Here is an 11221-nt window from a genome sequence, read left to right on the forward strand (position 1 = left end):
GCCGGAGCCCGGGAAGCTGCTGCGGGGCGATGGCCGCACCGAGCCCGGGGCCCCACGAGGTAGGTGCGGACCCAAGAGAGGACAGAAAAGGGAAGGGTTGGGGGACAGGACCCAGGCCTCCGTTCCCCGTGCAGCGCAGACACACCCCCATCCAAGCCCTGGAGGGGTCCAGCACTGGGCGGGGACCAGGACACGCCCCACACGGGGCCGCAGGTATGGAGGGGGAAGTCTGGCGGGTGTCCCCAGAGAACTTCCTCGGTTTTCTCATCGCGGGGGGGAAAAAGCTCCTCCTTCATAGGGCTGTTAGCAAGTCAAGCTCTCGGCCAGTGCTGGGCACATGGTGGGTGCCCACTACTAGTGGGTCCGCGGCTGTGAGCTCAGCTTCGTGCTGGCCCTCCGCTCAGCCGGGAGGAACTCCGCATAGACGAGTGGAAGAAATGACCGAGTCCCTGGTGTCACAGCTCCTACTATCAAGGGTTCCTGTGCCTGGAGCAAATGTCAAACTGCCACCACGAAGAAGTCACTAGAGTTGTCATTTTACAGATGAGAAAAGGAGATGCAGAAAGGTTAGGTGACTTACCTAAGATCATACAGCTGGTGAGAGACAGGTTTGGCTGCGGAAAGCATTCTCTACCTACCGAAAAGAATTCTCTCCTGGGTGCTGATTGCACGCCAGGCACTGCGTGGCCCATCACAACACCCAGTGAGGTGGGGGTAGCAGCGTTATCCCTGTTTGGCAACAGAGGAAACTGAGGCAGAGAGCGATAATAGGAGGGCTCACAGGTACTGGGGGTGGGACTCAAACCTGGATCTTTCCCCTCTGGGGTGCTTCCATGTGCTCATTTCTCCTTGTGCCTCCTGTCACCAGGTCCTGGCCCCCTCCCCAGAGGCTGGATGCAGAGCAGCCACCTCGACGCCTGGCCGCCGTGGCCTCCTCTGGCGCCTCCGAGACAAGCAGGCTCGCCGCGGCCTGTTTGAGATTGGCCCGGGGCATGAGCTGCACCAGCTGACGTGCATGATGCAAGCAGGGCTGTGGGCTGCCACCCAGGTCTCCATGGACCACCCACCCACCGTGAGTGGCCCATCTGTGTCCCCTGCCTCCCTGGTACTGAGGGCAAGACCACTCGGGGGCCAGGTCCTGCCCATACTGCAGGGTCGGGGACCAGAGAGGGCTCTACAAGGAGGAAATCAGGGGCTCAGTTCAGGGGGAGAGGGACATGCTGGGGTGGGGGCTGAGACCAGGAAGCCGCAAAGTGCGGTCTGTACTGGGGATGTGAGGAACCCCTTGACCCAGGTGGTTGTTGTGTGACTCTAGATGGTCCTCTGCTTCTTTGGGCCTCAGTGCCCCCATCTGTGTAATGGGTGTGGGGGGGGTATTGTACTCCATGGTCTCTGATGCCCTCCTGGCTTTGCTAGGGTGCATGGCTGAGAAAGGACCCCACCCCCATCCCGCCAGCCTGGCCCATCCTCTCGGAACTCAGGGCTGGGGCCAGGCTGGCTCAGCAGAAAGGGTCACCCAACTGCAGCCTCAGCAGCTGGACAGGCCAGGGCGAGCATGTGTGTTGTTTGTGTGTGTGCACACGTGTGCACAGTATGACCACATCCCACAGGCCAAGTCCTGGCACAGGGACCTAGAGGTCCAGGAAGAGTGTAGGAGCCTGGGCAAGGGCGAGGAAGGGGGACAGTCTTCTAAATTTCATCACCTGACTGACAATCTCCCATGGCTCCCCAGTACTCAGCACGGCCTCAGGATCCTGCTGGCTCGAGTCCAAGAGCCAACTGTCCAGCTGCATTCACACTCCCTCCCTCCCTTAATTATTTCAACCACTTGAGCTCTCCTGCCCTTCCGGTGACCACCAATGCTGTTCCCCCTGCTGTGAACATCATGCTCCTCCTCTCCACCCCCTTTCAGATTTCAGCTTAGAGGTCACCTCCCCCAGGAAGCCTTCTCTGATTCTGCCCTTCTCACACTGAATCAGGCAGGTCCCTTGGCTTTAAGGCCATCCCCTTTCACTGGGATGGCTTCATTTGGCCAACAGGTACTTCTGGATGAATGGACGAAGCTCTGAGTTCTGGTCTCTGTTTGCTGGAGCAATCACATTGAGGGAAGGGGGTGAGGCCAGGGGCAGGACTCGTGGAGATCCTGGAGCTGGCAGTGTGGGGCTAAGACTTGACCTGAGCCCCTCCACCCCTCTCTGTAGGGACCGCCTACTGAGGAGGATTTCTCCGAGGTCCTGACCCAGGTCCACGAGGTAGGAAGCCCAAGACTGCCCATGGGGAGGGGCGTGTACTGGTCTTCCTTCTCTGTCGTCCTCAGTTTCCCTTCCGTGCAGTGGGTGGGCTGACTTGCCTCAGGGCTTTGCAGGAAGCCTGTGGTTACCCTGATCCTCCCACGCCAGGGCCTACTGCACACACCTGGGCCCCCGTGGACACTGCTGGGGCTGCTCTCCCTCTCCTGCAGGGCTTCGAGCTGGGCACCCTGGCTGGCCCCGCCTTCGCCTGGCTGCGCCACTCCCTAGGCCTGGCCGAGGAGGACTATCAGGCAGCCCTAGGCCCCGGCGGCCCCTACCTGCAGTTTCTCAGCACCTCCAAGAGCAAGGCCAGCTTCTTCCTGTCGTGAGCTGGCAGCAGGGGTGGGGAACGGGTGGGAGCGGTGTCCCTGGGTGGAGGGAACGGGAATGGGTGGGAAAGAAACGGAACGGCCAGGTCGGGGATGGTCAGGGCCGATAGAGGTCAGGTGGAGGAGAGTGAGGGCGGGAGGTGACCGGGGCTTGTTGAGGGCCCGCGGGAAGGCCTCAAGCCCAGACAGGGGGAGACAGATCCGCACTCGGGCAGAGGGGCCCAATGGTGCCGCTCCACCCCTGCCTGACCAGTGATCTCTTTCTCCACCCCCCAGCCACGACCAGCGCTTCTTCCTGAAGACCCAGCGGCGTCGGGAGGTGCGGGCGCTGCTCGCCCACCTGCCCCGCTACGTGCAGCATCTGCAGAGGCACCCGCACTCGCTCCTTGCCCGGTTGCTGGGTACGACTGGCCAGGGACTGGGACTGGGACTGCGGGGCGGAGGAAGTGGGGGCGGGGGGAGGAGCGCAGAAGACCGAGAGCGAGCTGGGGAGGGGGCCAAAGAGTGGGGCGGCTCCCAGGATGGGGGGCGTTAAGGACCTGAGCAGCAGTCTGGGCGGGCGGGTCCCGCGGCGGGTCGCGTGGGTCGGGCTGCGGGCCGCGGGCAGCGTTCCATGGGGGGCGTGTCCTAGACGTGGGTGAAGAGGAAGACTGGCTCTGTGGGCGGGGGCCGAGCCCTGGGGCGGGGCCTCCCGAAGGGGGCGGGGTTGGATCGTCCAGTCGCGCGGCGGGAGGGCATGTGAGTGGGGTCGCGCCTGAGGACCGCGCCTCTCTGGGGCTGCCTAGAGCCGGGGACGTCCACCCAAGCAAGGGCAGAGGTCCGGGGGCGCGGCCTGGAAGGGGCGGGCTCTGGAGACGCGCGGGACCTCGAGGAGGAGGCGTGGCCTGGAGTTGGGCCTAGGGCGGGATGGACCAGGGGTTGTTGAGTTGGGGGCCCCTCACCTGGCGCCCTCTCCCCTTCCAGGAGTGCACAGTCTGCGGGTGGCTCGGGGAAAGAAGGTGGGTGAGGCCGAGGCGAGGGGGCCGGGCCAGAGGGGGCGGCTGGAGGGTGAGATCCTGTCGTCCCTCACTCCCTACCCCCGTCCCCAGGAATTCTTCATCATCATGCTGAGCGTCTTCTACCCCGCCGGACGCATCTCCGAGAGGCGAGTCCCCTCACAGGGCCCCGGCCCCACGCGGGATGTGCCGCCTGAAGCACCCATTCTCACTAGCCAGATGCGAAGCTGGGGCCCAGGGAGAAGATGGGAGGCACATCCCCGAGATCTCCCAGGGGATCGGAGACAGGGATAGGCACGACCAGTGTCCCTTGAGCTTGAGCACCCGGGGAGTCTGCATTCATTGCCTTCTTTATTCCCAGAACAACTCTGAGGGGTGGGAGTGGTTATCATCTCCGTTTTATAGATGAGAACCTGAGGAGGGGGAGGGCCACACCGCTACTACGTGAGGAGCAGAGATTCAAATCGTCTGCCTCCGCCGACGACTTCCCTTCTGGGCTGCAGCCTAGGCTTGGACCCCCTGTCGGGGACACTTCCAGGGAGGACAAGGTGCAGAGAGACAGGCACAGGCGGGGATAAAGCCTGGACTGGGCTTCCAAAAGCCCGAGTTCAAATCCCAGCTCTGCCCTATACTTACTGTGTGGTCTTGGGCAAGTCAAAGAAGCTCTCTGAGCCTTTTCCTTCATCTCTGACATGGGGACAATAATGGAATGGCTCGTGATGAGGGTTCAAACATCCACCCAGCAAAAACTCTTGTTTCTTGGTTCCCCCTGTGTGTCAGTCTGTCTAACGCTGAATTCTGTCGCCCCCTTTCTGTCACCCCCCCCCACTCACAGGTATGACATAAAGGGCTGTGAGGTGAGCCGATGGGTGGAGCCAGCCTCTGAGGGTAGCCCCCTTGTCCTGGTGCTGAAGGACCTCAACTTTCAAGGCAAGACCATCGACCTGGGTGAGCCATGGAGACAGTCTGTGCCTGCTTTCCCTCCATTCAGGGTCAAGTGAGAAGGGTGTGCCCGGCCCTGCCCTCTGCCTGAGTCATTTAGAGCCAGGATTCCAGAGTCGGGTGGAGCAGGGTTCAAATCCTGCCTCCACGCCCTATGAGCTAGGCAACCAGGGCAAATCGCGGAGGGGTTTCCTCATCTGTGAAATGGAACGGTTAATGACACCTGCCCTCTTGGGTCAGAGATGTGTGGAGCCCTAAGCACCTTGCCTGACGCCGAGGAGCACTCAGGTGGGGGCGCTGATGCTCTGGCAGGGCCCCAGCGGAGCTGGCTTCTCCGCCAGATGGAACTGGACACCGCCTTCCTCCGGGAGCTCAACGTGCTCGATTACAGCCTCCTGATGGCCTTCCAGCGGCTCCACGAGGATGAGAGGGGCCCGGGCAGCAGCCTCCTCTTCCGCACGGTCAGGTGGGCCCCCCCTGCAGGGGTGAGGGCAAGAATGAGGTGATGAGAGCAGGAGAGAGATGGGTGATGGTGGTGGTGGTGGGGGGGGACAGCACAAAGGCTCAGAGACTGGAAAGTGCATGCGTGTGTGTGAGTGCGTGTGTGTGGAGAGGGAAGAGTAGAGGGCTGGAGAAGCCTGGTTGGCAAGCTTGGTGGGCATGTGTGGACTGCACAGGACTGAGTCGGGGAGATCCAGCTGGACCAGGGCTTCAGTGCTGGAGTAAAGAATCTGCCCATTTTCCTGAAGGGGATGTGGAGCCACTGAAGGTTTCACAGCAGTTTTCAGACCTATTTAATTTCTACTTTAGAAAGAGCCCTTGCCCTTTATTAATAAAATGAAAGGTTTTTATTTATTTATTTGAGAGAGAAAGAGCACAAGCTGGGGGAGGGGCCGTGGAAGGGGGAGAAGCAGACCCCTTGCTGAGCGTGGGGCTCTGTCTCAGGACCCTGAGATCATGACCTGAACTGCAGTCAGATGCTTAACCGGCTGAGCCACCCAGGCACCCGACAAAGCCCTTGACCTTTATTTATTTATTTTTTTTAAGATTTTATTTATTTATTTGACAGGCAGAGATCACAAGTAGGCAGAGAGGCAGGCAGAGAGAGTGAGAGGGAAGCAGGCTCCCTGCCGAGCAGAGAGCCCGATGTGGGACTCGATCCCAGGACCCTGAGATCATGACCCGAGCCGAAGGCAGCGGCTTAAACCACTGAGCCACCCAGGCGCCCCAGCCCTTGACCTTTAAACGAGCCTTTCCACTTCTAGGACCCAAGGGTCATCACCGTTGGTGCCACCATCATGTTGTCCCCTGCTTTGTAGTAGTATCTGTTGCTCTTTGCATGCTGACCACAAACCTCATTAAGATGGGCTCATTCCCACTTTAGAGATGTGAAAACTGAGGCTCAGAGAGGGTAAGTGAGGTGGCAGAATGGCTTCTGAGGATTCATGTTAGTATTTGGTTAGTCACTTGGATTTCCGTCCTCCAAGGCTGAACAGAATAAAGTAGGGGTTAAGAAAGGCACATTAAGAAAAGAAGTCCAACCTTCTGGTGGGTGGAAAAGTGAAAAGTGACACCCTCTCATCCAGCACCCCCAACCCACCCTTTGGAGATGGGTGAGGCGTGGGCAGAATCCAGGTTATTGGCTCCCCACATATTGGCTGGACACGTCTTGACCAGAGGGTGGAATTCCTGCCATGGGTCACAGACACGCTCCCCTCCCCGCCGCCCCTCAAGGTCTGACTATCCAAGCTAGGTCAGCTTCTCCCTTGCCCCCTCTATCCCCAGCTGATGCTTAGATTTCCGTCATCTTTCAGCCAGTAAGCCCCAGTTCGCTTATAATGGCTGTTGTCATATTGAAATATGCTAGCTGGTAAATGGCCACTGCCCCAGCCTGACGCCTACCAGTTCCCAGCTCCTCTTTCGGGATAAGCTCTCCCCTCTCCCATCCCACCCCCATCCCCAACGCCGCACAGCAAAGAGCATCGGTGTTTTCTCCAGGCACCCAGACCACTGGGTTCTGATTGGTCGATGTCTGGGCAGGGCTTGTCTCTCATTGGCTTATTTGTCTCAGCGACACTTCCCCAACTCCCCTCCACCTCCCAGAGGACAAAATTAGGGAATTGAACCTGCTTCTGGCTTGGACTGGGGCCCAGTCAAAGGCGGCTTCCAATTTGGGATACATTTAGAAGGCAAACCGCCCTCCCCCCCCCGCCCCCACACACACCATCTATAAACTGGGGCTGGACCTTGTTCACACGGTTTCAGCTCTGCCGCCCTGAAACCTCCAGGGTTGGACGATCCCAAACAGAAGTTTAGGAAACACCCCAATACCAGACTTAGCCAAAGTGAGGAGACTTGGGTAAGTGAGGAGCCAGTGTCTGTGTGACCCAAAACTCCTAGAGCGCCACCACCCAACAGAAATGCAATGCAAGGGGGCGGGGGTGGGGGACTCAGTCGGTTAGGTGGCTGCCTTTTGCTGTGATCTTGGCATCCTGGGATGGGGCCCTGCAGGGGGCGGCCCCCCCTCCCTGCTCAGTGGGGAGTCTGCTCCTTTCCCTCCGTGCACTCTCTCAAATAAATAAATTTTGAAAAGAAAGAAATGTAATGTGAGTCACACATGTGGTTTTAAATTTTCTTTAGACATTTAGCCTCTTTAGAAAGGTAAACAGAAACAGGTAAAGATAATTTAAAATATATATTTGTTATTCAACACTCCCCCAATTTTTATCATTTCATCATCAGATCAATATAAACCTTTATGAGGTGTTTTACACTCCTTTTCTCATCCTGTCTTGGGAAGTCAGCATGTATTTCACACTTAACAGCGCACCTCAGTTGGGACTGGCCACATTTAAAGGCTTCGTGGCCGCATGTGGCTGGTGGCTACGGAATGAACAGCTCTAGTCCAGCGTCTACACTTTCCTCAGCCTCCCAGTTTATCTGACGTCACAGGCCTGGCACCCAGGAGTTGTGGGAATGAACGGAGGAAGAGCGGGGCCAGCGCAGAAAGCTGCCTGGGGGCCCGTGGCTACGCTTGAGGGAATCCCTGGGCTGGGGGCCCCCTGGAGGAGGCAGCAGCCTCACCCTCCTGTCGGCCGCCAGGTCTGTGCGAGGGGTACAGAGCCCGGAGGAGCCGGGATCCCAGAACCGCCGGCTGCTGCCTGACTCCCCCAACGCCTTACACATCCTGGACGGGCCGGAGCAACGCTATTTCCTGGGCCTCGTAGATCTCGCCACGGTCTATGGGCTCCGCAAGAGACTGGAGCACCTATGGAAGACGCTGCGCTACCCGGGCCGGACCTTCTCTACCGTCAGCCCCGCGCGCTACGCCCGTCGCCTCTGCCAGTGGGTGGAGGCACATACCGAGTGACCCGCGCTCGCGGCGCTCCGCATCTGGACAATGGGCGCATGTCGGGAACCAGCGTTGGGCTCCCCTCGCCTGCCGTTCCGCCTTTGGCCTCCAGGGGGCAGCATCCCTCCTAACTAATACGATGACAACAGCCTCATTTGGTGGCGATGCCGTGTTGGCCTTGTGCCAGGGACTCTCCTGCGTTAGCTCATTTAACCCTCAAAAAAAAAAAAAAAAAAAGCTATTATTCTCTTTTTACAGACCATGAAATGGAGGCTCAGGGGGTGAAGGGACTGAGCAAGATCATTCAGCAATAAATGCTGGAACCAGGACTCGACTCTGCCTTTTGGACTCAGGAGCCTGTTTTCTTACCCACCAGCTCCCTCAGCCCTGGCCTCGTGCTTTGGGGAAGGGGAGAAGGCTGAAGGCTCCAGCCAAGCGCCTTTGTCGTCCAGATGGGGAAACTGAGGCCCAGAGACTTTATGGGGCTTGCCATTGGGTAAGTGGAAAGACCTGCCCAAGCACCCAGCCCTCCTTACCTACTGCCCACTGGTCTCCCTTTGGGGTGGTCCCCCTCACTCCTGCCCAAGGGATGCAGGTGGGAGAAGGGGGAGGATTGAGGGGCCGGCATCTCGAGAAGACACTGTGTTGAGGCCGACCATTGATCTTGAGTAAGCTCTTCCCTATACTGGGAGTCATTTTTCTCATCTGTGAAATGGGAGTAGGGGTCAGACCAAGGGTATGGCAGCATGGAAATTAGCAGGAGCAAAGAAACTCAGTATGTGCATGACCTCTGATCATTCCTTCTCCTTCCTCCAGGAAACTCCAGCCTGGCCTCTGACCCTGGTCCAATCCCACCATACCCAAGTAGGCCTTTCCTCTAGAGCTGCTCTGGGGCCCGGGTGTCTGTGACCAGGGCAAGGTGCTAAACCTCTCTGTGCCTCAGTGGTCTAAGCTGTATAATCGGAAGGACGGAAATGGACTTCATTAACTCATTAAATATTTATTGAGCTCCTATCATGTGACAGGCCCTCTCCTGGGTGATGGGGACCTGACCGTGGGGCAAGATTCGCAGAGTCCACCTTCACAGAGCCTGGGGAGAGATAGCGACAGAAGCAGCTTGATGTGACCCAGCCTCATGACGAAGCCTGGGGGCACTATGCTGAGGGAAGGGGCCTCCCCCTACTAATTGGATGGAGGTGGGGCTCTACCTTCTTGACTGAGATCAGAAGAGTCAGATGCAGCCCTGGGAGGGTCCCAGGCCAAAGGCATGGCAAAGGTCTGGGGGAACAGAGAGCCTGATACTTGAGAGAAAGAAATATTTCACTGTGGCCGGAGTTCGGAGTAGGAGGGACAATATGGTGGGCGGGGGGATGTTGTGCGTCAAGAGCTGACCCCCAGGACCGGAACCGGCTCTTGGGAGAGCCATTCAGCTAGTACCAAACACTGCCAGTCCATTAGCCTTCAGAGAAAATGAGGCAAAATGGAGGGCAGGGAGGGAGCCGGCAGGGAAAGTTAATGCTGCACCGGAGTGTGGGCTCCTGGAATATGTGTACAAGTGACCTCACCCCTAGTGGTCTGGGTGACCTTGGATGATTATTCAAGCTCTCTGACCTGGCCCGAGTCACAGAGAATTTCTTGTTTTGGCTCAGCAGGAAGTTGACACATAGAGGCCATCAGTCAGGAGGTGGGTGTGTTGAGGAAGCTCGGTAGCGGTAGGGCTGCATGGCAGGAAATGGGGTTTGGCCATACGTGGGCCCAGGGTCTGGACCTGGCAGGACTGAGTCAGAGCCTGAGAGTCCTGCACTCACAGATAAGGATGGTTCAGCCCCTCATCTACCTGGGGTCTCTGGCAAGGGGCTGAGCCAGAACTTGAGGCTGGAGGGGAATGTGACTTATCCAAGATCTCATGGGGGCCCAGGATTCCTGGTTCTCCTCACTTGGTCATTCAAAAGACATTATCTAGCCTCTAGTGTGTGCTGGGTGTTGTGCAGCTGCTGGAAATGCCCGAGACCATGACTGGTCTGACTCTGCCCCATGTAGCTGAGAGTCTAGTGGGTGTGTGGACCAGTTAGTACACAGGATGATTTCAGACTGTGACCGGTACTGTGAAAAAGACCAGTAAGGTGGGACTTAGAGGGATGGGCATGTAGTGTCACATAGAGTGCTTGGCATGGGCCTTTCTGAAGAGGTGACGTTTGAGCTGAATGACAGGAAGGAGCTGGCTATGTGAGTAGAGCAAACAGCAAGTGCAAAGGTCCTGAGGTAGGGATGAGCTCAATGTGACTGGGGATCAGAAGCATGCCCAGGGTAGGTAGAAGGTGGTTAAGAAGACAGAAGTTCCCTCCATACAGGGCCTTGTACGTCGGGATAAAGAGAGTAGTCTTTTGCCAAAACCAAACTGAAGAGCTTTATCTGAGCCTACAGAACCTCCCACTGGCAGTTCTACTGTGGACGTGCGATCATCGTCTGCTCTGCAAGTCCAGGACATTTGGGCGTGTCCTTGTCTCCATGTGACCCTAACAAGGAGAGAGTTGCCTGTTCGGGGAAAGAATGGTCACTTCACCAGCCATTGTGGGTGATGAATGAATCCTTAGGGCATGTCTCACCATTGTCCCCTTAGGGTGGGGACTACAAGGAGAGACCCTTGAAGGATGATGACTTGGGGGGGATGCAGGAGGACTCTGGCTTCGGGGACCCACTGTGCGCCTGGCCTTGAGTGAATAGGAGACTACAGAGAGAGATTGAACTTGGACCACTACCTTCTAGCTGTTCCCAGACTGCGGAGGAGGGACAAGGTGGGCCTATACTCAAAGGAAGCTCAAGGGCAGGGCTGTCATAGAGTGTCACCTTCCCCCCACAGGACAGGGAGTGGCATGGAAGACTTGGCTTTGCACTGAAGCAGAATAGGTAGCCTTGGGAAGTTGCTTATCTGGGTGCAGATACCTACACACGGCTACCTTGGCATTGTGCCCACACCAGAGGCTCTGAGAAAAAGGCAAATGGAGTTTGAACTAAGGTCGGGGCAGAAACCTAGCCTGGATCCAAGGGGAAGATCCTGCAGAGGAGGGTATGATGGAGGTGGTAGGATGAGCTTTCTGGTCCAAAGAGCATTTTATAAAAAACACTAGATGAGAAGCGTGCCCTCCACTTTGCAGGCGCACTCCTCCCTATGGCCCTGTACCTGTTCTTTCAACTCTTTCCAGCCCCTGAAAGTCACTTGAGTTTGAACTTCCCAGGGGACCCCATCTGAGCCTTCAAATGGGATACATTTCAGCATCTGCAGGGGTGCAAGACTGAGTTGGTTGGGGTTTG

At 57.5% G+C, this 11221-nt stretch overlaps 1 protein-coding gene across 2 annotated transcripts; it reads left to right on the forward strand.

Annotated features, from left to right (window-relative positions):
- On the forward strand, nt 1-7927 carry PIP5KL1 (phosphatidylinositol-4-phosphate 5-kinase like 1). Of its 2 annotated transcripts, none has more exons than XM_046023550.1 (10): nt 1-59; nt 869-1072; nt 2202-2252; nt 2462-2616; nt 2897-3021; nt 3584-3618; nt 3709-3764; nt 4451-4563; nt 4798-5023; nt 7660-7927. In XM_046023550.1, the coding sequence occupies exons 1-10, from the start codon at nt 30-32 to the stop codon at nt 7925-7927; spliced, it is 1263 nt and encodes a 420-aa protein (XP_045879506.1). In that variant the 5' UTR covers nt 1-29. The 2 variants fall into 2 exon arrangements, with proteins under 2 accessions (XP_045879506.1, XP_045879508.1); XM_046023552.1 differs by having other exon boundaries at nt 4870-5023.
- Nucleotides 7928-11221: the final 3294 nt, after the last annotated feature.

This window comes from Meles meles, chromosome 11, assembly GCF_922984935.1.
Source record: "Meles meles chromosome 11, mMelMel3.1 paternal haplotype, whole genome shotgun sequence".
In the NCBI taxonomy this organism is placed as follows: Eukaryota; Metazoa; Chordata; class Mammalia; order Carnivora; family Mustelidae; genus Meles; species Meles meles.

What these genes read in the sequence shown, in the direction of transcription:
- PIP5KL1 (XM_046023550.1), top strand. Translation starts at nt 30, where the DNA reads ATGGCCGCACCGAGCCCGGGGCCCCACGAG. An exon ending in CGAGCCCGGGGCCCCACGAG is followed by an intron (nt 60 to 868) that starts GTAGGTGCGGAC and finishes TCCTGTCACCAG; the next exon opens with GTCCTGGCCCCCTCCCCAGA. An exon ending in AAGGCCAGCTTCTTCCTGTC is followed by an intron (nt 2,617 to 2,896) that starts GTGAGCTGGCAG and finishes TCCACCCCCCAG; the next exon opens with CCACGACCAGCGCTTCTTCC.